This window comes from Micromys minutus (genome assembly GCF_963924665.1).
Source record: "Micromys minutus genome assembly, chromosome: 21".
NCBI classification, from domain to species: Eukaryota; Metazoa; Chordata; class Mammalia; order Rodentia; family Muridae; genus Micromys; species Micromys minutus.
Window position 1 is genome coordinate 11,963,702 of NC_137956.1, and position 25,821 is coordinate 11,989,522.

Consider the following 25,821-nt stretch of genomic DNA (forward strand, 5'->3'; position numbering starts at 1 on the left):
GGTTCTCACCTCCCAAATGACTTAGCTTGTGACAGGCAGGCATAAAAAGTAGCCAGCACAGAAGAAAATGACTGAGCATGATAAGGAACTGTGTGTTCTATCTATAAAGTACAGTCTACAGTAGATTTCCTCTTACCTCTTGAACATTGAACCTTAGGATTTCTTTCATGTAAGTAGGCAATAACGTCAGTAAAGTGTAGAAGGTCCAGTTGTAGGAAAAATGTGCTACTACAATTGCCCAAAGTGGCAGTGACTTCAAGATGGACACCCACGGCACTACCTTCTGCGAAGAAAGCTGAAGGAAACAGGCCAAATTAGGAGATGCTGCAGCTGGTAACACTTAGCCACACACATCATCGGCTAAAACTCAGCCTGGAGCACAGAACACCAAATCCCCTTGTGCACTCTAGATCTCAAATCAACTCTGTTTGAAAACTGTTAAATCAACTTTTAATACGTGCCAAAGTCCGTACCTGATTCTTTAATGATGAAACAATGTATTCTTTTTCATAATGGGATATTGTCTTGTGAGTTTCTGGTGTATCACTGACTATCCACATCCATAAAATAAACCAGACAATTCCAACTATACCTTAAAATAGAAAGATAACAGCTAAGTACAATTTGAATGTATCAATAGCATTTTGTACACACACATCTTGAAAAGATTACATATCTATAAGTGTAATGTAAAATCAGACTTATTTTCAAGCTTCAGCTCTTCAGTGCAATGGTAACTGTTACTCTATGAGTTTGGGGGATGACTTGAGACAGGGCTTTGCTAGGTAGTTCTGGCTGGCAAGGTATTCAGTATGAAGCTCAGGCCAAACTTGAGGCAATTCTCCTGCTTCAACTGCTGGGATAACACCTATGTGTGAACATACACAGCTTCAAACACTATCTAATAAAATGAATCGAAGACTTGGCCAATCAGGGTCTGCAGATGTGCCTCCATGGCCATCTTGGCTCAGAACAAATTTTTAATACCTATTTCACTGTACTAACATAATTAACTCCAGATCATTTTTATAGCCAAAAAAGGAAACCTGTGACAATTAATAATCCTAATACCCATCTCTTCCCATGCTGTGACATAAATTCTAAATTTACATTTTGTCTCTAATGGATTGTCTATTGTGGACAAGAAAAATCTCTTAAGAATGAATTTATAGCTGGGAGGCGGTGGCACACCCCTTTAATCCCAGTGCTCAGGAGACAGTGAGTCCCTGCCATTCTGAGGTTTACAGAGCAAGCTTCAAAACAGCCAGGGCTACGGAAAGAAACCCTGTCTTAAACAAAAAGAAACCCATTTCCATAACATCTGTGTCTATATCTCTCCAGATGTCTGTTTCCTTCATTTTGAAGGTTCATTTTCTGTAAAAAATACCCATTTAAAAATATAATTTAGGGGCTGGAGAGATGGCTCAGCGGTTAAGAGCACTGACTGCTCTTCTAGAGGAGTTCAACCCCCAGCAACCATATGGTGGCTCACAACCATCTGTAACAGAATCCAATACCCTCTTCTGGTGTGTCTGAAGAGAGCAACAGTGTACTCACATATTTGAAATAAAATAAATAAATCTTTAAAAAATATATAATTTATTACAAATATGTCTGATCCTAACAATCAGTTTAAGAAATGAAATGCCTTCACACTGAAAGAAAGAAAAAAGATTAATCATCATGGGAGAGACAATACCCTACTTTGCTTTGAGAAAGTATTTTCAAAACACACATGAGCAGTCAGTGCTGTTAGTCACTGAGCCATCTCTTCAGCCCTCAAACACTAATTTTTAAAATCACACTCTGATCCAACCCAAAGATCCAACTTACAAGCTGAAGAATCACAGTGGGAAAAACTGCCTTTTGTTTTCTACAGTAAACTAGTACGTTTCTAGAACAGCAGAAAGCTTTGCATGTATAGTGTAAACATTTCAGTTTATGGCATGCAACGCTGTTGACTCTGAGTTGTTGGCAGTAGTGTGTATCCAAAGTGTGTGCTCCTTCAGAGCTGAGGCTGCCGTGAAGTCACATGCTACAACCTGGGCCAGCGCTGCCAGAAGGGCCTCAGGACCTTACATGTTTTATTGTAAATTACTGTTTAGTCAATGTGTATTCAGAAACCTTTTACTATATTTTTACGAACTCCCAGGTTGTTATGAAATTTTTTTTCTGTTAGGAAGCTGGGAGACAGAATCCCATTTACATGTAATCAAATGCTATTACACTTTTAATTTATGTTAGAATTTAAAGATTCATACTTACCAAAAAGATAAAAGACGTAAGTCCAGTCCATATAGTAGCAGATTATTCCGGAAAGAGGAAGCGAGATTACTGTCCCAAGCTGTGCTCCTAGACCGACACAGAAGACTCTGTAAGCCACGGGGAAGGGGAACACAGTAAAGGGCTGCCACCTAAGTGGACAGAACGGAAGGAACTACGGAATCAGATGTGACTACACATGAAGAGACAGTCCAGCACGCCCTACAGGATCACGTCCAGGAGACGTAAAGCACAGACGTATACATAAACAGTCACAGTGGTTACATCCATGCAGACAGTGGTGCATGCTGTGACCCCAGCACAAGAGAGGCTGTTGTGGGACGCCAGTGGCCACGGGCATGCTTGAAATAACAATGAGGCTTTTCCTAATATTACATTTTAAAGTGTTTTATAAATAAAACAGTACATTTAAACCATGCTTGACATTTTAGTCAAGTGCAATGGGGAGCTAAACAATAGTCTGTATATATATTTTTCTCTTGGGACAGGATTATACCATGAACCCGGGTGGTCTTGAACTCACTTTCCTCAAGTTTACAGAATGCTCCTGCCTCAGCTTTCCAGCTGCTGGGATTCCAGCTGCGAACCGCCCTGATTGGCTAGATAATATTTACTTACTTTTATAGCCAGGGTCTCGTGAAGCCTCAGGAATCCCAGGTCTCCATACGTAGCTAAGGATGACCTGCCTCCAGTTCTGAAATACTGGAGTTGTAAATACACGTTACCGTGACCTGGCTTAGACACTTTCTGATCCCATGCTGCGGTCATAGGCAGGAGACAGATCTAAACCAAAGGCTATTCCAAATTCAGAAGACCCACAGAGTAACACGGAGCTCAAACAGGAGTTACTTCTGACCTCCCCAAGCAAAGGCTCAGGATGTATGGAGGAGCAAAGATAGCAAAGATTCAGTCCCAGAGCAGCTAAGGCCAGGAAGTAGGATAGTTGGATGCAACGGTACATACAGATCATCAATCCCAGCGCTCAGGAGGCAGGGCCAGTGACGTCTCAAACATGACAATGACAACAGCAGCAGCAGCAGCAACCAACTGACCAACCGATCATCAACCAAACAAAAAACCAAAAACCGAATCCAAAAGCACAGCCAAACAGAACAAGAGCAGGAAGCAGTCTAGGATGGACGGACAGAGGGCTGAGACAGGAAAGCAGACGATGAGTCTGGGAACTTCGCTGGGGTAGAGGGAAGGAACAGAGATAAAGCCTGAGAAGTAGATGGAAGGGTGGCCGAGAACTGAACCCTGTGGAAGGTGCAGTGTGCCAGCGCCGAGCGGGAGCACTGCCGAGCGGGAGCGCTGCCGAGCCGGAGCGCTGCCGAGCGGGAGCACTGCCGAGCCGGAGCACTGCCGAGCCGGAGCACTGCTGAGCTGGGAGGAGTCAAGAGCGACAGCACCTGACCCTGGAGAGGCAGCGCAGTGTAGCATCTAGTCTTGAGTTTATCATCAGACCTCTCATGCCAGTCTCACTGCTGCCAGAAAAGAGGCCTTTAGATTATAAACTGAATGTCTCTCACTTGGCTAAGAGATGGCCCAGCAGTTAACAGCACTTGGTGTCACCTTTGCAGAGGACCCAGATTTGATTCCTAGCACCCGAAAGGACTGGACCCAGTTTGAGCAGGGCAAACATGGCTCTGGCAGGCCTTGCCCTTCCCCCATTCCCTCTGCCTTGCTAAACACTGTTAGATCACATTCCTGATGCTTCCCACCAAGGTCTGTTTCCTTCTTTGGCCGCTTCTTCCTCCTGAGGCTGACTGCCAAGGTGCAGCTCCCAGAGTCTTGAAGTCCAGCAATCAAAAGCCTGCTCTGGCTACTTTAACCTGTCCAATCAAAACAGAACACCTCATCCTAATGCAAGGTTCCTCCTTCATAAACTGCCATTTGCATAATGTGCCTTCTGTCTCCTCTATCCAGGGGCAGTCCTTTGTTCTCCCAGACAAATATCCTGTCCCCATCTCCCTGGTTCCTTTCCTATTCTCCACTATCCTCTATCTCCCATTTTTGTCTTTTATTCCCTGTCCTCTATCCCTTTGGGGCAAATCTCCTTTGTGCTAAGGACTTGATTTTGGGGTGTCTTGTGCTGAACTCAGTCCCTTCGGCCTCCACATCAGGTGGCTCACATCCACTTGTAGTCCAATCCCACAAGATCCCACACCCTCTTCTGTCCTCTAGGGAAGACACCTCTAGGGGTGTCTCCATGCATGTGACAGCGCTTGCGATCACACCCACCCACACATACAGACATACACCACACCACACACACACACACACACACACACACACACACACACACACACACACATATACACAGACATACAAACACCCACAGACATGCACCACACCACACACAAACAGACATAACACACACACACAGACATACACAGACACACAAACACCCACAGACATGCACCACACCACACACAAACAGACATGACATACACACACATACACCACACACACGGACATACACCACACACACACACACACACACACACACACACACACACACAGACATACACACATACACAAACACCCACAGACATGCACCACACCACACATAGATATAACACACACACATACACCATACACACAGACATACACCACACATAGACATAAAGCACACACACACACACACACACACACACACACACACGATTAAGACTACATACTGTTCTTTCATAGGACATGAATTTAACTCCTAGTGTCCACATCAGGAATCTGATACCACACTCATGCACACACACACACACAAACACATGCACATACCCAAAATTAAAAACAAAAGAAATCCTGCTGGGCATGGTGGTATATGCCTTTAGTCCCAGTAAGTACCTGGAAAGCAGAATCAGGCAGATTTCTACCAGAACAAGAGTACCTTGGTTTACACAGCAAGTTCCACAACAGCCAAACAACAACAAAAACCAAACCAACCAGCCAAACAACCAAACAGCAACAGAAGGAATAAAACCAATAATTTTTTTCCAGCTGCTGAACTATTTTATAAATACGGACATTTGAAAAGACAGTGTATTATGAGATAAATAACACTAAGGAGAGAAAATAGCACTGACTAATCAGAGCACATTATTCTGTTTCGGAGCCAAGAGGAAAACTGATGGTAAAGGTGTATCCTCACATGGCTATTTCTTCCAGGAAGAGGCATCTACGCTGTGTGACACTGGCATGCAGGCTCACTTCCCAAGGCTGGCACATAGGTATCGATTCACAGTAAAACTTTTATAAGGACCGTTATCTTACCTGCATAGGAAATGGTAAGAAGCTTGCTTCTTTCGAGAGGGGGAGCCCAGGAAGACCACATGGCATGCATAGCCGGAAACGTAACACCCTGGGGGTGGATATTTCTGATGAAATACAAGGCAGCTTCAAAATCAGACAGAAAAGATAAAAGTTGCTGACCTAGCTTTATGGGTGAGGTGAATGGCATGCACAGAAAAAAATGGTGAAAATGAGAGGCTCTAAGTGTAAACACAATTTAAAATTCTATTAAAAATACAGCCAGGCTGGGGAGATGGCTCAGCGGTTATGAGCACTGACTGCTCTCCCAAAGGACCTGGGTTCAATTCCCAGCAACCACATGATGGCTCACAACCATCTGTAATGGGATCTGATGTTCTCTTCAGCATACATACAGGCCGAATACTGTATACATAATAAATAAATAAATCTTTTTAAAAAGTACAAATAATTGAGACTTGAGTACCTGCCCACCCTCACTCACAGGAATCACACAATTTTCTTATTTATTTGTTTGTTTATTTATTCATTCATTTATTGATAAGAGACAGGATCTCTCTGTGTAGCCCTGGCTGTCACTTCGCCTAAAAGGCTGGCCTCAAACTCAGAGATCGACCTGCCTCTGCCTCCCAAGTGCTGGGATTAAAGTGTGTGCCACCACCTCCACCTCCCAACTTAAAGTTTTGTTGGTAGCTTGCCTGTCCTCACTCCATCCATATTCAGTAGTCTTCCTCACAGAAGTCTATGAAATCATTTTTTTCCAGGTTACAAAATAAATCCTATGGGCCCCTCTGTTCCCAGGTTTTCTTTTTCTTCTTCCCTAAATGAATTTTATTGATTTGTTGTTGCCTTAGATCTGGTTATTGCACCTCTTTGCTGAGCTGTTGTCATGGCGTGGCTCTTGTCCGTAGATGTTTAACATTGTGGCCGGTTGTTACTGCTGCTGTCACAAAGGGTCACTATTTTTTCTTTTTAAGATTTATTTATTCAGAGCCAGGGACGACCGTGCGCTTGAGTTAAAGGGCTCTTAGTCACTGAGCATCACTCTAGCCTGGAGGCCACTCATTAAGGTCACCATCCGTTCACTTATGATGGAGAGAAACAGAAGAGGCACGGAGAGGAAAATAAAGTTAAAAATGAAGAGATTTCTAAGTGGGCCTGTAGTTCAGTCTTAGAGAACATCCGCAGTGTGTGCTAGGCCCCGGGTTCAATTCCCAGCACAGAAACAAGACCGAATAAGAAGAAAATGATGAAGGGCACAAAAACAAATAATATTTTTCACGGCATAAAAGTTTAGAAGAATTCTAGGGGCTGGAGAGATGGCTCAGCGGTTGACTGCTCTTCCAGAGGTCCTGAGTTCAAGTCCCACCAACTACATGGTGGCTCACAACCACCTGCAATGTGATCTGGTGCCCTCTTCTGGTGTGTCTGAAGACAGCTACAGTGCACTCATATACATAAAATAAATAAATTAATTAAAAAAAAAAAAAAGAAAAGAAAGAACACGAGAAGTAAAAGGAGGAGCAAAAGCTTTACCTCCCCTAGTCCTTCCAGGGCTCTAAGTACCACAAGAGTCACCACTCCTAGGTCTGCAGCCAGGGGTGTGAACAGGGTGAAGACAGCGGTGCCTAAGATGCCGAACCCCAGCAGCAGCTTCCCTCCGATCCTGCTGGCGATGTACCCTCCTGGGATCTGTGTGACGATGTAGCCGTAAAAGAAAGAGCCCAGAATCCACCCTTGAGTTTCTGCATCCCACTGGTACTTTTTACCCTGTAAAAAAAAAAACAAAACAGAAGACAATCCTTCCCACCTTAATGAAGAAAACACCACCATCAGATGGCCCACAGGCCCGTCTGCATGGCATTTTCTTGATTGATGATTGATTGATGTGGGAGTGCCTATCTATGCGACTGTGGAAAGGTGGTCCCGGGCTATAGAAATTGAGCAGAGGTTATGGGACAGATTCCAGTAAGAACTGTTCCTCCGTGGTCTCTTCAGTTCCTGCCTTCAGCTTCCTGCTCTGACCTCCCTTCATGATAAAATAAATTCTTTCCTCCTCAGCTGTCTGTGGTTCTGGGATTTCATCACCAAGACCTGAGAGAAGCTTTCTAGAAGGTAGCTGAGTCGTTGCTACAACACAGCTTCCAAAGTGTTCCAAAGAGTGAACAAAGAACTGAAAGCCACAAACTTCCACAAGTTTGCCATTCTATGATGCAGCTGTAAAAGAAGAGCTTTGGAGGCTCTGGAACAACCTTGACTTAGCCACAGGCTTGGGCTGGGCTGTGGTGGCTCATGCCTTTAAGGCAAGCACTCAGGTGGCAAGGACAGACATCCTCCGTGATTTGTCTGGTCTACATACTGAGTTCTGGAATAGCCAAGGCTACATAGACAGAGACTGTGTCTCACACAACAACAACAACAACAACAAACCCCACCCAATAATGTCCTGGAAAAACCAACTTATTAAGAGATGGCTCAGCAGTTAAGAACACTGGCTGATCTTCCAGAGGTCCTGAGTTCGATTCCCAGCAACCACATAGCAGTTCACAATGATCTATAATGGGATCTGATGTCCTCTTCTGGCATGCAGATATACATGCAGACAGAGTGCTCATACACATAAGTAAGATAAAAATTAAGAAAGGGTTTAAACAGTTGGGTAGTGTTAAACACACCCTTAATCCCAGCACTCAGGAGGCAGGCAGATCTCTGAGTTCAAGCCTAGCCTGGTCTTCAGAGTGAGTTCCAAGACAGTAAGAGAAACCAAAAAGCAAAATAAAAACAAAAATAATTTAAAGCAGTTGAATCTTCTGATGCACCAATGAGATGTCTTCAAGTTCTCCTCAGGAACCTGAAAATCTACTTTTCAAACAGATCAATGTATGTGGAAGCACAAACTATAATTTTAAGTTAATTGTTCAATGAACTCTCAAGAAGCTAGGAAAAGACCTGGGGAGAATACAAAACCAACCCAACCCAACCTCCCCAATACTTTAGTTTCTAACAAAGGCATATATTTTTCATTATTTTTACTTTTAAGTATCTCTGTTTTTAAGTATATCCACTTGTTGTTCAAAAATAGCACTTACTGTGTGATTGTGGTGTACTTTTATGGGGGCAGAATGTTCCGCACACTCCTTGGAAGTTCTATTATCGGTCAGCGTTGTGTTTGAATCTACCATGTCCACTAAGGCAACACTCAGGTTCACCCGTAACGCATAGAGAACGAAGAAGCCGCAGAACGCCAACATGGCTAAGTTGTACCGGGCCGAGCAGCACGCTGGAGCTGAAATTCAGACAGAGAGAAAACTTGAAATTAAGAGATTTATTTGGTTTTCCAAGATAGGGTTTCTCTGTGTAGCCCTGGCTGTTCTGGAATTCACTCGGTAGACCAGGCTGGCCTTGAACTCAGAGACCTGCCTGCCTCGGCCTCCAGAGTGCTGGGATCAACGGTGTGTATCATCACTGCCTGGATACTGTATCTTTTTTTTAATCACAGTATATATATATATTTTTTAATAGTTCCCTTCTTTTATTGCAGGTTGTGCATTTCTCCTCACACCCTGGTTGATGTGGCTTTATAAGCCCTTCATTATGTGAGTGAGATTTGGGTCTGGAGGCTGAGGAGAAAGGTGGAGAAAGAGCAGTCAGGATGGCTCAGTGGTAAGGTCTTGTTTGTCAGGTCTCTGAAAGCAACATGATTAGAGGCACCGACTTCCGGGAGTCATCCCCTGACTCCCATCCCCAACACTAAATATATAAATGGTTTTTAGGGCTGGAGAGATGGCTCAGTGGTTAAGAGCACTGACTGCTCTTAACAGTCTGAAACTGAACAGGGTCAGTTGAGCAGCACCCGAAGTCTGAAACACCATTTCTGGAAAACCCATTGCTCTCTTCTCCGGTCCGTGGTCACTGTATACACACAGAGAACAGACAGACATACAGACAGGCAAAACTCATACACATAAAAAATCCCAAATAATTAAAAATAATGTAGAGGTGAGCAAAATGTTTCAAAATACTGATGACAATCCTTAAAAAAATTATAGCTCAAGCAACTTACCTTTCTAAGGTACTGTCAATAATCAGAAAATACAAGACTAGAAAGTTTAAAAAAGTTACACTAAAAATAAGTCGGTACCAGGTTTATGAAAATGGTTGTGCCTGTAAATCCATTTAGTCAGAAATATTTTTAGGAAGGAAAATGTGCCTATGAATGAATTTGAATATTCTCTGAAATCGATCCAAGGTAAAACCAGCTTGCATAGCAGAGAGCCAGGATACTGGATACCCACCACACTGAGTTCAAAGCAAAATCATGCTTGCATGACAAAGCACTCATCAAAACAAACACCAGCCTCTAAAATGTGCTTTATACACACAGGAACATGGAGTGGGTGACACCGAGAATAAAGGCGAACAGTGAAGGAGGCCCACGGGTGATTTAGCTCTGACCAAGTGGGCCTAGTTACTTAGATGACACAGAAGAAGATAACAGCCTTCTTCTCCTCAAGGTTTTCAGTTCTAGTGAGAGCACTTTCTGCCTGTGTGCCTTTCTGTTCCACCCCTAAAGCTCATGTGACATCTCTGATATGGACAGATTCTACAGTTCAGACAGAGAAACAATGCCCAAGATAAAGGTCTGAGGAGGAAGAGTCTGGAATAAACAAGTCGAGGGGAATCAGGTGTGGCCTGGCCCAACCGACAACACAAGGTCACCAGGCTCTTAACCACATCCACTCCCAGCCTCCTGGGAAGAAAACAGGTAAACATCCCTTTGTTGAAGAGACAGAGGGGTGTGTTTGACATTCCTGGTTTCCCTAGTGCTAATCTGTGAGCAATAGGACCTCGTACCCTCTACATCTCCCCATTTCTAATTTTTTTTTTTAAAGAAAAAAAAAATCAGTGGCTGTAATAGAGGACGAATACGATGGCTCTAAGGCTAGTCCAATTAACATAAGCATAAGAGAATTTTGAGACTAGTGAACAGAGAACCGGATGGGAACCTCAATCATAACCATTTGACAGACAGTCACTGGAGAGATTTTGCCCATACATCTCTTTATGTAAATCACTGATTTGACCATCGATAGATTGGGAAGAATCTGATACATTAAAGCAACACATACCAAGAAACTATTGATAACCAAGATTATGTTTGAGCAACAGATTATTTATAGTAGCTCTGTTTTGTAAAACTTCCGGCCCCCAAACCACCCATCTCTGGATTTATTTTTGCTAGGATGCTTGACACAATATTAGTAGTTTTACTATCACACGGGCCATCTTTGAGACCTCTCTTTGTGTATGTAACTATTTTTGGGACTGGCAATAAAAAAGCCTAAAAACAGTTTTTTGTATGATCAAGTAATATCACACTCTCTCCTAATGCATCCCTAGACAAAAGAGCATTTGCATTAGCAAGGGAGAATTGTGTAACAGCATCATTTGGGGTCAGCTGTACTGGATCCTTGTCACCTCCCCAGTCTGAGCTTCATGAGTTAAAGTCTTGATGTTTTCCCAAGCTTTTGGCTTACTCTTCCTCTTGATGGGTTTGTCACCTATCTTTAGATGACTGATTTGTCCTACGGTCTCCGGGACGCTGTCCTGTTCATATGCATCGAAGTGGGAGCCATCTGGGACTTCCTTCATTTTCTGGAAAGATATAAATATAACCTAGACCTGATGTTAGAAGAACATTGGGCCCTTACTATTGATTGGTTTCTAGAACTTTACACACACACACACACACACACACACACACACACACACACACACACAATTTTAGACTGTGTCTCCTTAAGGGCCAAATACTTTTGAGCAGTAGAGAAAGCATTATTCTTTAAAGTGAAGTCAGCATAGTTAAATGTAGCATAGCATATGGAAACTGGTGGATGCACCCCTCTTATTTTTAATTTTTGCTAATTAAGTATTTAATGCAGCCATTCCATAACAGCATAACCCTGTGGACTGTAAGGGTTTTAGTAACATGACTAATATTATAGAAGCTGTAAAATTCTTTAAAGTGTTTGCTAATATAAGCACAGCCATTATCATTTCTCAGTAGAAGTGAGCCCTAGAAAGAAAATGTGTACTTATCTGATGCTGGGTGGTGGCAGCACACACCTTTAATCCCACCACTTGGGAGGCTAAGGCAGGTGGATCTCTATGAGTTCGAGGCCAGACTGGTTGACAGAGTTATTTACAGGTCAGCCAAGGCTCCACAGAGAAACACAGTCTCAAAAAAAAAAAAAAAAAAAAGATAGCAACAATAAAAAGATAAACTCAAGAGTTACTTGACAAAGTCAAGTCCCACATGTGGCTAACAGAATCTTCCTGGAGCTCCTGGGTCCCTGTGCCTCACCCAGGGCTGTGAGTTCATTCTCTGAACAAGGCCTTCAGTGGAGGACAGGCTCTGGTGAGCCTCCCCTAACTCCCTCCCTTGCCAGGGTCTGACCACTTATCAGATTAATGGCATGAAACTAAAAGGCAAACACAATCCACTTGGTTAACAACAGACTTTAAGCTTTAAAGATTCAAACCTAAACTTAAGATTTGGAATATTTCTATTCTTCTTTTCCCGAGGCAGGGTTTCTCTGCATAGCTTTAGCTATCCTGGGACTCACTTTGTAGACCAGACTAGCCCGGAACTCAGAGATCTGATGGGCTGCTGGGATCAAAGGCCTGCACTACCAATGTCCCGGCTAATGCGGATCTTTAAATTTTAAGTCAATTTTAATTTTGAGCTTCAGACTCTCCTGCTAGGTAACAGGGGTTTCAGAGGCACCTGGGAACTAATCACAGGAAATTCTGAAGAAGAAAGCTATCGGTTTTCCATGAAAGCATGGATCAGAACAAGCGATGCTGTAAACGAAACCAAACTGTGGCCAAGACCCAAGCAGAACAATTTCACGATGGAAGGCTGTAGCCTTTATTACATTTTATAGACAGTCTGATTCGATGGAATTCTCAAGCTGTACCAACAATAATTTTAGGTGAAAACTTCAAGATAATCTAACCTCTATTCATCGTACTTTTGGTTTAATCCCTTCTGGCCTATATGGAGATCTGAGAAAAATGCGATTATGTTTGCATTTCTTGGCTGCTGATCATACAGGATATTTTTTAAAAACTTTATTTCAATTTCCTATTTTCTTCTTAAATCCATTCCAAGCCTATTTACAAAAAATTCCTAATGTACAAAAATACAAATTAAAAAAAAAAAAAAAAAAAAAAAGCTGGGCAGTGGTGGTGCACGCCTTTAATTCCAGCACTTGGGAGACAGAGGCAGGAGAATCGCTGAGGAGACTCAAGGCTATGTTGAAAGACCTTGTCTTAAAAAGCCAAGAACCGGGTCTGGAGAGATGGCTCAGCCGTTAAGCACATTAGCGGTTCTTCCAGGGGACCAGAGTCCCAGCACCCACGTGGCAGCTCACAACTGTCTGCTCAGTTCTAGGGAATTTGGCATCATTCCAGTGGATCACAGACGTACATACAGGCAAAACACAATGCACATTAAAATAAATAAATCTTAAGCAAAAAATAAGCAATCAACTAAACAAAACCATGCCACAATGTGTACCAAGCACCTGGGAGGCACAGACAGGCAACTCTCTGAGTTCAAAGCCAGCCTGGTCCACAGAGTGAGTTCCAGGTCAGCCAGGGCTACACAGAGAACAAAGGAGAAAGTCTCCATTTTGATATAAAGGCTGAGATGCTGTGAGCCATCACCGGATGAATTTGCGCTGGGTCTAGGCATCAGCAGGGACTGTGTCTGGCCTGTAGTAACACTCACGGCATCAACCCTGTTATCAAGCACAGTCCATGGCTGTCCCTGGCTTCCCTCCTAGGGTCTGCCTGATTGTGTTCTCTAGACAGAGGTGCCAGCGGTTCAGTATCGCTGTTTCCATAGGATTGATTCTATTTATCTTTTATTTTTAAAGCGAGGGGACTCAGCTGAAGGAGCACACGAAACCTTCTTATATTTCCGTCTCTTCTGTTTCTGTCTCCAAGCTGCTCATCCCATCCTTTCCCACTTCCCGTTAACTAGACTCTATGATGGAGGGCCTCATTCCAAACGTTTCCGTCTTTCCATTACACCCTCTCTACATTCACAATCCTTCGGCAACACTTCCCTTCAAGTTAGGCCGGTTTCCATTCAGAGTGAGTTTCTGTCTTTCACTAATTTATATACTAGGTCAGTTAGAATAGTCAGTGGCTGAGAAACACCTAATAAAAGCTGGCTGATTAACACAGTCAGACCACTGAGCTGTACAGCCAGGGCTGGGTAACAATCTTTTTTTGGTGGAGCAGGTGGAATTTGTATATAAAACACATACTCCCTGTCCTTCTGAGATGCCATCTGGAAGAAGGTGGTGGCGGCATAATGTAATCAGGCGCACACTAATCCCAGCGCTCTGAAGGCAGAGGCAGGAGGAGCTAGCTCTCTGAGCTCAATGCTAGCCTGGTCTACAGAGTGAGTTCTAGAATAGCCAGGGCTTCATAGTGAGACCCTATCTTGAGAAAGACAAAACAAAATTCCAAACTCCCTAAACTCCGGGGGTGCCTAGACCTAGACCCTGCCTGCCCGCCTTCCTTGGAACTCAGGTGTTGTATCCAGCAGCTCCAGGCTCTGTCAGACTCAGGCAGTAGGAAGGGCCTTTGGCTTTGAGTTCCAGTCAGATGGTTCAGGAGAACAAGCTGCAATGCACTGAGCTGGATGAGCCGGGTATGTCTGAGCGGTTGTGGGACTCCATTAGACCCTCCCTGCCAAGATCTGTTTCAGCAGAAAATTGTCTTTTCTCCATCTCTTTGTTTCTCTTTCTTGCTCTCAAATAATCCTCCTGAGCAGGTCCAAGCAATACATTACTGTATTCTAGCTTGCAAAATAACTGACAGAAAATTTACCTACCTTTAGTTCCTATGTGCTTCCAATATTTAATAGCAATAGTTACTTGGTTAGGAAGCCAAGGATTACATTTTACAGTTACTTGTACAAAGCTGTAAAGCTCTTGCTTTTAGTATTTTTTTTTCCTGGCTGCTCTATTTACTAATTTATTTACATTTTCTGCATTCTTGTTTTGCCTACACACACACACACACACACACACACACACACACACACACACACATCTGTGTGAGAGTGTTGGAGCCCCTGGAACTGGAGTTATAGACAGCTGTGAGCTGCCATGTGGGTGCTGGGAATTGAACCAGGTCCTCTGGAAGAGCAGCGAGTGCTCTTAACCGCTCTGACCCATTTCTCCAGCCCCCTCCTCTGAGTCTTACCAAATGTTTCAATAATGGTATGAAGTTCTCTGATTAGAACCTATGATTCTTTTCACTCTCTCACTTAAGGTCGTGACTCCTTGGGCAAGAAGACAGAATTCCTGCCTTATGCTTCTATTCAAGAAAGATGTTCTTACCTTCTCTGATGACTGAGCGCCGACTTTGGGGTGCTTTGCCGGGAGTATTAATACAAGTGAGGCAAGAAGGGAATCTGGCTTTACACAGCTCAGCAGCTGGTGTTGGTTCAAACCTCCGATGGACAGTCTGTTTTAGGCACATTTAAGTACTGTGCAATTTTGGAAAAAAGCTTCCTGGTGACAATGAACTCAGCCCCAAGTGCACAACGAAGCTTAAGGCACCACAAGGTACATGTGACCTCTTCCATAAAGATGGATTCTAGTGATTGAGAAACAATGTCCGAGATAAAGGTCTGGAGAGGAAGAGTCTGGGATGGATATAAAAGTCTCCGGGAGTCAGGTGTGGCCTGGCCCTATACAAAGCAGAGGTCACCAGGCTTAATTAACCATATCTACTCCTAGTCTTCTAGGTGGAAAACAGTTATACATCTCTTCCCTTGAAGAGACAACCCTGTGTGTTTAACGTTCCTGGTTTCCCTGGCGTCCTCTACAATTATCCAGCTCAACTGAACTGGGGGGGGGGGGGGATTAAAGACCACAGGAAATCACAAGTGAACATTCACAAAGTCCCCATCTCCACACCTGAGAAAGCACTTTTTGCTTGTTTGTTTGTGGGAGGGGGTTTAATACAGGGTTTCTTTGTGTAGTCTTTGTCTATCCTGGAACTCACTCTCTAGGCCACGCTGGTCCTGAACTCAGCAATCCACCTGCCTCTGCTTTCCAAGTGCTGGGAAGAAAGGCATGTGCCATCATTGGCTGGCTCTGAGAAAGCTTTTCTAATAAAATAAAGTGCTACATACCTATCTAAGGGAGAAAGGAGGCCCACTAACCTTGGGAGATGAGCCAGGAAAGGTCTTTTTTGGAAGAGGGACATCTAACAGGCTTCCTCGATCAACGAGCAGGAAGTTGCTAGGTAGCTGCAGGGGTGGGGTGGGTGTGAGGGCAGCCATGCTCGAAGCAGGGACTGAGAGGCACAGGGAGGGCACAGGGAGACCTTCCCTCGCCCGAGTCGGTTCACTAACTACAGCTAATGTGCTTACTGTACTGAGCTCGTGTTACAGAATGACGAAGATGAACCGCAAGCACACAGAACACTACTCAGCACACAGTAACTCCAGTAACAGAGCTGCGGCCATTGCTTCCTCTGGATCCTGGAAATCGAGCTCCTATGTTAAGAAGGGTGGTTATTTCTCATTTGTGGGAAATTAAGTTTTGTGGGGCACGAGGCTCCTCCTAGTTGAACAGACAGGGCTCCCCACCAAACTGGTGGGGAGAGATCGGCCTTTTGTAAAACTTCAAGTGCCTCCTGTGTGTCCGCAGCAGAGGCAGTAGGCGGTGCAGAGAAGGACTGTGATGACAGGCACAGGGACGGGAATCTAGACAGTGGCGAACTTTGATTCTAACCGAAGAGGAAAAGGGCTGGAGGTGTAAATCGGTGCAGAGAGTGCCTGCTTACCATGCATTCAGGAGGTGGGGGCAGGAGAATCAGGAGTGCAAAGCCATCCTCGGCTACATAATAAGAGACCAGCTAGGGCTACACGAGACCCTGTCTCAAAGAAAACCAACCAACCAATCAACCAAAAAAATACAAGTCCTAGGTTCAACCCACTGATGCCTTACAATTTTCAAAATAAAAACATTCTATTTTAGATAAAAAAAATTCTGTGATGTATATGAATTTTTGCCTGTATGTATGTGTGCCACGTGCATGCCCGAGTAGGGTGTTGGATCTCCTGAACTGGAGTTACAGATGGTTGTTAGCTTCCACGTGGGTGGGAACTGAACCCGTGTCCTCTGGAAGAGCAGCCAGTGCTCTAACTGCTGAGCCATCTCTCCAGTTCCCCAACAAACTATTCTAAAAACAAAACAAAACCAAACCAAGTCACCAAAAAACCCAACAAAAGTAGTGTGAATAAAGTCAGAAAGTAGGTTAGTTACCAGCACAACTAGGAAGGATGCTTATCTGCAATGTATGGTTTAAGCAGTTACAAAAGAATTCTTTGGTAATGTTAACAAAAGACACCCACAGAAGACTGTTCCTGGCCAACAAAGGCAAAATTCCAGTTCAAGTCTTTCTCACACCTATATCCTTGAGTATGTGCAAGGCGATTTGTCCTTTAGTTTTCTGTAGCTTCAGGAAGCTAACATTACACAAGTGTAGCGAAATCCAGTGAAGACACACACTTGTGCTTTGGGGGATGGTGGGTCCGTAGATGAGAACCTTGTCAGTAAAGAACTATACCACTGAGCAACGTCCGACCCCCAGCAGAGAAGATGCTTTTTGAAGTATCTCCTGCAAGACCTTTGGCATGGCATATTATCTTAAGAGTGCTGCAGATATCTTATCTTGGGAATAACCTGTTTCCTAATTTAAACTGTAGTCTGATAGACAAGGAAAAAATAGAAACGTCTGCAATATTTCGGTCTCTTACAGCACAAAGTCAAGATATTGGCGGGATTATGCAACTGTCCTCGGCACACTCAACAGCTGTTAACTCTTTTGCTGTTGTTTTGTTTTTGTCTCTCTTCCCTGAACAAGGCGCTACCAGATCACATGCTTGCAGACTGGCATAAGCGGAAACCTGGCGGCCGCTGGAGGAGAGCGAGAGGCACTTTGGCCCTTTGCTCATTGACTGGGATTGGATACCCCTCCGACCCCGAACTGCTTCAGCCCAGCCAGCGCCACTGGCAGCTCCGTCCCGTCCAACCGGGCTACACCTGCTACCTGTCCCCCGACCCCGGAGCCACTCCCTCGAGGTGCCCACGGCCGGGAACCACCCGCCTGCCCCAAACGCTGCCACTAGCAACCTCTCTGTGGTCCTGCGGCTCACCCGCTTCGGTCTGCCGGACGCTCGGCAGGAGCGGGGTGCTGTCCGAGCTTTCCTCATCATCGTTTCCCGCCGGACCCCGAAGCAGGGGCCTCATGACGCCTGGACAGCAGATGTGCGGATGTTGTTGCTTGGCCAACAGAGCTCTCGGCAGGACAGCCCTCGCCGCGCTGGCTGGGCGGGGCAGGATATTGCTCCGCCCGCTACGCCCTCTAGGGCCCGCCCAGCTCTGGTTGCACGTTCCCAAGGCGCCATCTTAGTTTCGGGCAACCCGGTTGTGGGCAGGGCTGGGTTGGGCGTGGCGCTTGGGTGTGTGTCGCGAGTGGTGGGGAGTCCGGGCTCTGTTTCCCTGGTAAAAGCCGGGGCACTGGGCAGCCTGGAGGCCGCGATGGGGCTTGCATCTCTCAGTGATAGGAAGCTAGGGAAATGGGCCGGTAGTATTTACCTTCCAGATAGCTACTAATAGCAATCTTAATCTGTTTTATGACAGCATATGGATTCTGGAGTGGAAAAGTAGCAAAGGGAAACTTGTTTTGTCTGACGAAAATTGTCTGTTTCAGCGGTGAACCCCAGTGTAGGCAGCTGCCTTTTCTTTTTAGGAAGGTATTGCGTATTGAACCAGGGCCCCACACGTTAGACTAACGCCGATACCATTGACCTACGGCCCAGCTGCAGGTCACGTGATGTATGTGCGTGGGGGAGTTTTCTCTGTAAATCTAATTTGGACAGATTTTTCCTACTGCTGACTCTAGGAAAGAGGAACTAGGAAAACGCTTCAGTCAGCCTCGGTGGGGCCATTGGGCCTCTGAGTAATAAAGACCATATCTGCAGACAGATGGAAAAGACTTGATGTGGTAGATGCCCTTGGAGAATTCCAGGCAGACAAGGAAGAGCAGATGAGTCAGGTGAGGCCCCTGTCTAGAAGATGGCTGAGACTTACTAAAGACATCCCTAATTCTTGGGCCAGTGAATGCTGCTTCGCAAGTTTTCAGGTTAAAACAACCATAACCTTGTGGATTTCCAACGGACAATTGAAGAGATAGGTAGGCCCTTGAGTTCGTGAATTACTACCTGGAAAATTCTTATAAAATGTATGTTCAAACAGCAGTTCTGGTGTGGTTGCTTTGATATGTCCATCACGTGGGTGGATTTCAGTCTATTTGAAGGTTTGATTAGATCAAAAAGATCAGCTTCCCTACCTCATCCCCTTAAAGCCCCAATCCCACCCCTGAGCATGGGGGGGTATCTTCCAGCAGACGGGCTTCAGGTTTCTTTAGTTTCAGGGTTCTCAGCTTTCTGCACCACTGCTGTCTTGTCCGAGCCAATAGGTTTGTTCAACATCTCCCCTCCCTTGTTGGCTCCATTTTTCTAAGAAAAGATGGCTAAGATCATCCTTCTTGGCTAGGGACAGCTAAGGGAATCTTCCAACACACGGAATCAGATTCCAACAGTCTCCAAAAGTTTGAAATTAGCAGCACCGGGTTTAAGTATCCGTTTTACTTGGGAAGGTTCAGGTTACAGGAAAGTTGCAAAGTCAATACCCAGAGTCCGAGGTAGGACAGGAAGGCTGTCTCTGTGGGGACATGGAAAGGAGCCTCTCCTTCTCAGGTCTGGGTGAAATATCTTGCCCGCGGAGTTAAGAATTCCTGTGCAATTCACACAATTTTCTGTAAAGGATCATGTGTGTCCTTCCAGTGTGACCTTTCTGCTTTCCCAGATTAGTAAACTCGGAGACTTCTAGGCCTCTGGTGTGCTAAGCAGGCAGTCTAACAGACTCCTCAGTCTAACACTGAGCTACATCCCAAACTTCACATAAGATGGGATCTGCCTTTAAAAAAAATCTTTATTTATTATGTATATCCTGCCTACATGTTTGCCTGCAAGCCATAAGAGGACTCCAGATCTCATTACATATGGTTGTGAGCCACTGTGTGGTTGCTGGGAATCGAACTCAGGACCTCTGGAAGAGCAGTCAGTGCTCTTAACCTCTGAACCATCTTTGAAGTTCAGGGATCTGCATTTTTAAACCGAATAGGTAGCTGAACATTCCTAATCATTCTGTATAGTATGTTCAAGAGTTTACTCTATTGTTTAATTGAAATTTTATACATTTATCTATCTATCTACCTATCTACCTATTTATTTTTCGAAACAGGGTTTCTCTGTGCAGCCCTGGCTGTCCTAGAACTCACTCTATAAACCAGACTGGTCTAGAACTCACAGAGATCCTCCTGCCTCTGCCTCCTGAGTGCTGGCATTAAAGGCATGCACCACTACCACCCAGCTATTATTACATTTTTTAATTTCATTTCTCAGGAATAAGAAATGCAATTCTATAAATCTAGTGGCAATTAATGTCATTCTGCTACTAAATCAGGATATTAAATTTCACTTCTTTTGCCAGGCGATGGTGGCACACACCTTTACATACACCCAGCACTCAGGAGGTAGAGGCAGGTAGATCTCTGAGTTTGAGGCCAGCCTGGTCTACAGAGTATTCCAGGATAGCCAAGGGTATATTGAGAAACTCTATTTCAAATCCCCCATGCCATTATTCATTTCTTTCTATTTTAAAAAGTTCTGTCAGACTCAAATCTCTATCACTATGGATAATAACAACTTGACAACAAACCCCAAAATGTAGTTTAGAGACTTAGTTGACCTACTCTCCCCAGCCTTTAGTTGAACTATCAATGGTGATGTGTGTGTGTGTGTGTGTGTGTGTGTGTGTGTGTATACACCATTTCACAGAAAGGAAAGCATCTCATGTAGTCTTTGTCTGAACTTACAATATGTGAGAATAAGACAGTGTAAGAGCTTTATAAATTTTGAGCACAGTTCTAGGGGGAAGTTCCAAAACTATTCTGAAGGATAGAGCAATCAAAGCTATTTAATCTGTTAGATTTTGCATTTCCCTCTACATTGATTTGTGTTTATTTGGAAAAACAGCCCAGTAGTTCAGTTGTTTCATTGTGATGTCAGCTGAGACACGCCTGGTTTCACATCTTTCTGAAGACCCTCAGTGAGATGATAAAGAAAAATAATAGCTCCTTTTGTCCACTACAGATTTTCCCCTAGCAAAAGCACCATGTGGGGAGATTTCTACCTGATGGAGAAGAGAGCCACAGCACGGCTAAAATTTGATGCTATTAATTTCTCAAAGCAGCCGAGCCAACAGCTTGCAAGCTACAGCTCTCAGTGAAAACATGTGTTCATTCCATGTAATATATGTTTCAGACATGGTGATGCACATACTATCCACTTCTCCACAGTCATAGGCTAAGATGTAATTTTTATTTTTATATTATTATTTTAGAATGTGTGTGCGTGTGTTTGCGAGTGCGGTACACATACAGTGAGGCCAGAAGAGGGTGTTGGAGCCCCTGAAACTGGAGTTACAGGCAGTTGTGGGCCTTCTGACATGGTTGTGGGTCCTCTGCTAGAGCAGCCTGCATGCTTAACTGCTGAGTCATCTCTTTAGCCCTTCATTCTTATTTTATAGCTGAGGAAACCTGACGTCATTGAGGGTAAATAGCTTAAGCACCAAAGCCAAATCTGTGTCTCTCTGACTTCTAATTCCATGTTCTTTCCATGTTGTGTTCTGGTCAACGTGGAGTTTGTTGGTCCATCACTTAAACCCACCATCGGTGGGAAGAGTTTCAGGATGAAGGTTTGATGATGTGCTAGAGAGTACGTTAGGCTAGGACTAAGGAGGGGGTGGGGCAGCTTTTATTGCTAAATCCTATGGGCTGGCACAGAGTCATTGGGAAACCCAAGAAAGTAGAAGCCAGAAGGACTGGAGAGATTGCTCAGTGGTTATAACTGCTTGTTGTGAGTCATCTGGATTGCAGCACCCACGTATGTAACAAACTTGGTACCCTGCAGACCTGTAACACCAGCTCCTAGAAATCTCATGCCCTTTTTTGGTCTCTGTTAGCACAGTATCGCATGCCCCCCCCCCCTTCTCTCTGTAAATTAAAAAAAAAAAAAAAAAAAAAGAACTTTTGGTAACATAGTGTTTTTAAAAATACCAAATGCTCAGGAAGTACATTTTGGGAACTAAAATACACTTAGTCTCAGTCCACACTTAGAGGGATGGTGTTATCTACCTTCCCACTGCTATAACAAATTACAAAGAGAATAAACGTATAGAGAAGTTTTTTTTTTTCCTTCTTTTAAGGAGGGGACCCAGAACCTCACACATCTTTGATCTTGGATTTTCCAATCTCCAGACCAGACCTGTGGGAGATACGATTTCAGGTTTATATTGTCATGAAGTCTGTTACAGAGTCTGGGATGGCTCAAGACACATTGGAACAGAATGCCTGCTCTCCCTCCTTGATTTTTCCCAGTAAGCAGGACTCAGGTGCAGAAAAGGATGACACTCCATTGCAGTTTGTATGTTGATGCTGATAATGTGGTGCACTAAGTCCTGTGAGCACTAGGGGGCAGGCTGGTGGAGAATGACCACAGCCTCTGTCTTTAATGGCACTGCCGGGCTGGAAACCATCTGCACTGCTTTCACCAGATTTGTAATGTGAAGTCTGGGTGAATTCAAGTGTTTGTCATTTCATGGGCTTATATTCCAAATTTCTTCTAGTTTCTGCTTTTAGACATTCAAGTACAGGTCTGGCTGTAGGTAAAAGAACTGTTTCTCTCCTTAATGTTATTGTTCAAGCTCCTGGACTGACATTTAGAACTTAAAGAGACCACAGTATAAAGAGTACTCATAAAGAGCATATGTGAAAAAGTGATTCAGTATGAAGTCTGCTGCCTAATAAGAAAATCCTCCTGCTGAAAATCTGAGTATTATTCAGAGACCAAATACTCTCTGAAATCTAACTCTGATCGCACAATGAAAGTAAAAAACCTACCCAACCGAACAAAAGAACCAGAGATTCTAGAGGTGGTGATTAAAATTATAACATCATATAGGAATATATTGGTGGCTCCTGGAGAATACTGCAGCTGACAAAAGTATCCCCCACTTCACTGTTTTGAGAGGTTAAATGGGCTCAGCCTAGATTGGCTTCCATCCCTGCAAGAACTCAGACCCAGCTGTCTCTTCGTTCTGCTTTGGAATGGCATTGCCTCCATTACTGAGGTTCAAATCTCAACCCAAACAAAACAACTTTTGGATTGACCAAAAGTGTGCATTTGGCACAAATTCCTTTGCCCCAAATGTTACCGTTTCGGATGCTTCCCCGATCGAGTGTCCGTTCATTTGTTACCACTCTAGCCCTTGTGCCCCACTGTCCTCCTCCTCCTGCCCCACCCTGTGCTAGGTTGTATCCTTGTTAAAATGATAATTCTGCCTTGTTAGTGTTGTTGCTATGTTACACACTAGGCTCCAACACTAGCGCCTAAGGCCCAAACTGCTTTTAAAAAAAGAGTTGAAGCTTTAATTTTATTATTTTAGATTTACTTATGCATGAGAGTATTTCGTCTGTGTCTGTGTGCAGCACTTCTATGCCTGCTGGCCAGTGGATAGACAAGAGACAGCTGTCATATGCTCTGGAACTACAGTTACAGATGCTATGTGGGTGCTGGGAATTAAGTCTGGGTCCTCTGCAAGGTCAGCCAGTGTTCTTAACCACTGAGTCACCTCTCTGGCCCTGAAAACAATTTTGAGAAAGAATTGGTGGGGCACAGGTGTGGTCATGCTTGTCTTTGATCCCAACACTTGGGGGACAGAAGAAAGTAGATTTCTGTGAGTTCAAAGCTAGCCTGGTCTTCATAATGAGTTTCAGGCTAGCCAGGGCTAAGAAGTGAGACAAACTGTGTCTCAAGCAAACCACCAACCAACCAAGTGACAAAATGAAATTGGCAGGAGGACTTCCTTATTAGACAACAAACTTAATATTGAACCATTTTCTAGGAGGTGGTGGCACATGCCTTTGGGAGCCAGAGACAGTCGGATCTCTGTGAGTGTGAAGCTTTGTTCTACAGAGCAAGTTCCAGGGCAGCCAACGCTACACAGAAAAACCTTGTGCTGAAATACCAAACCCAAACCCAAACCCAACCTAAACCCAATCCAACCCAACCCAACCCAACCCAAACCAAACCAAACCAAACCAAACCAAACCAAACCAAACCAAACCAAACCAAAAGAAACAAAACTAAAACACCAAAACAAAACCACTCCCCAAAACAACCCCCTCCAAACAACCAAACCAAACTAACCAACCAAACAAAAACAAAAATCAAAATGGAATCATTTGAATTAAAGCATGTCCTCATCTCAGTGAGAGGTCATACATAGGCTGATGCCTACATGGAAAATTAGCATAAACACAGTATGGAAACCATGTTGTTTTATTCTCTCAGTAACAGACCTAGCAGCCAATTGCGTAAGAGTTATTAGTTTCTTTCACCTAAATTCCAGAGAACACTAGGGGCCTAGACTTGCTTTATTGTTATTATTTTTAAAAGTATTTATTTTATTTATATGTTTGTTTGTGTGTGTGTCCACAATTTCAGGGCACATTCTCCTACGGCATGATAACCTTTTCCCAGCACTCAGGAAGCAGGGGCAGGAGGATCTCTGTGAGTTTGAGGACAGTAAGTTCTACAGAGTGAGACCAGGCTAGGGAAACCCCATATAAAAACTACAAAACAAAACACAAAGCCCTAAAACAAACAAAAAACAAAAACACCAGCAGCAGCAACAACAACAAAAGCAAAAACCCTAAGTGTGAGAAATAGTTTTAGACTGGTAGAAATATAGAGGACACATTTTGATGTGTTTGTAGTTTTTTTTCCCCAGAAAAAGTATAAAGTACATGTCCTTAAGCTAAAATTTGATGAATTTGATACTTAGCAAATACAAAGCACAGAATAAACAAAAAACAAGGCACTGGAAAGACATTTGTAACATATACTAATGACATTTGGAAATCTAGAATATCAACCTTTCAAAAATTCACAAGACAGAGACAACCTTTTGTAAACTAGATGCAAAATTTCCTAGGTCACTTGTGGGAGATGAATGAAGGAAGCAAGACAGACCATAAAGCCGTGTCTTCAAGACTTCCCGCAATGCTATTTACAACCCACGGACAGGCTCTCTGAGGTCTCCTTATCAACAAGCCTCTATCTGCAGCAGAGAAAAGAAGGGCCAGCCTGAAGAGCTGTGACAGCTTTTCTCCCTAAGGACTATGCTTGCCTTGGTTTCCCCAGCACTGCTGAGGAACATGGCCCACTGACTGCTCAGTAGTTCTCTCTGCTTCAGTATCTCTTGTGAGAGGAAGCATGGGGCCTGAATCTTGGCTTTGAACATGATAGCCACTGGTTTCCTAGCTTCTCCTATCCTTCCTTCCTTCTTGGATGTCATTCTGGGCTAGGAATTTGAAACATATCTTGTGGTATTTGGTTCACGGTTTGGACATAATTTTTTTTGAAGAAACAAGAAAAGGTAGTTAGTGTACACGAATACATTATTCCAGAAACGGAAAGCAGCATGTATCACCAAGTATTCAGTAACATCTGTTTTTAAACATGTCTAACATAAGAATGGTGTCTCTGTGTCAGACATTACATGGAAGATGAGTTTGGTGGGAGCTGTGGGATGAAAGGTCATCCAGCAGTCCAAGGTGCATTTAGTGTGTCTGTGAGTGTGATCCAAGAACGGCCACTAGTGTGCTTTGTGGGCGGAGCAGAACCCAGGAGGAAGAGCAGCAGCCAGAGGGAGCTAAATGAGCAAGAATAACCAGACTCTAGGCCAGAGCCCTGGAAATGAATCTTCATCACAAAACAAATCAAACCAGCGTGGATGAGAAACTTCAGACAGAATTAGTCTAATAAAAACATATTTTTATCAGCAGAAATCCCATGTGAAGTTTAATTTTAAAGATAAAATTTAGGGAAAAATGGTCACATTTCAAGTTTTCATAAGTTTGCTTCTAAGTTCCTACACTTCACGGTGACAGCATCCCCAGTCTTGTACCCTTGGGTAATAAAGGAAGAATGTAAAATCCTGCCAACATGTGGCTGTTGGTATTGACTGCCAACCCGACAGGATT

At 43.9% G+C, this 25,821-nt stretch overlaps 1 protein-coding gene across 1 annotated transcript in view; it reads right to left on the bottom strand.

Moving 5' to 3' along the window:
* Positions 1–17,927, bottom strand: part of SLC17A5 (solute carrier family 17 member 5) — a 35,083-nt gene extending 17,156 nt beyond the window's left edge. The window contains exons 1-7 of the mRNA XM_080934412.1: positions 17,804–17,927; positions 8,640–8,836; positions 7,087–7,320; positions 5,554–5,641; positions 2,266–2,352; positions 474–592; positions 137–295 (exon numbers count right to left, since the gene is read on the bottom strand). Of these exons, the coding sequence (XP_080790538.1) occupies positions 137–295; positions 474–592; positions 2,266–2,352; positions 5,554–5,641; positions 7,087–7,320; positions 8,640–8,836; positions 17,804–17,897 (978 nt within the window). The 5' untranslated portion in view covers positions 17,898–17,927. The remainder of the gene's footprint in view (positions 1–136; positions 296–473; positions 593–2,265; positions 2,353–5,553; positions 5,642–7,086; positions 7,321–8,639; positions 8,837–17,803) is intronic.
* Between the last annotated feature and the right edge of the window lie 7,894 nt (positions 17,928–25,821).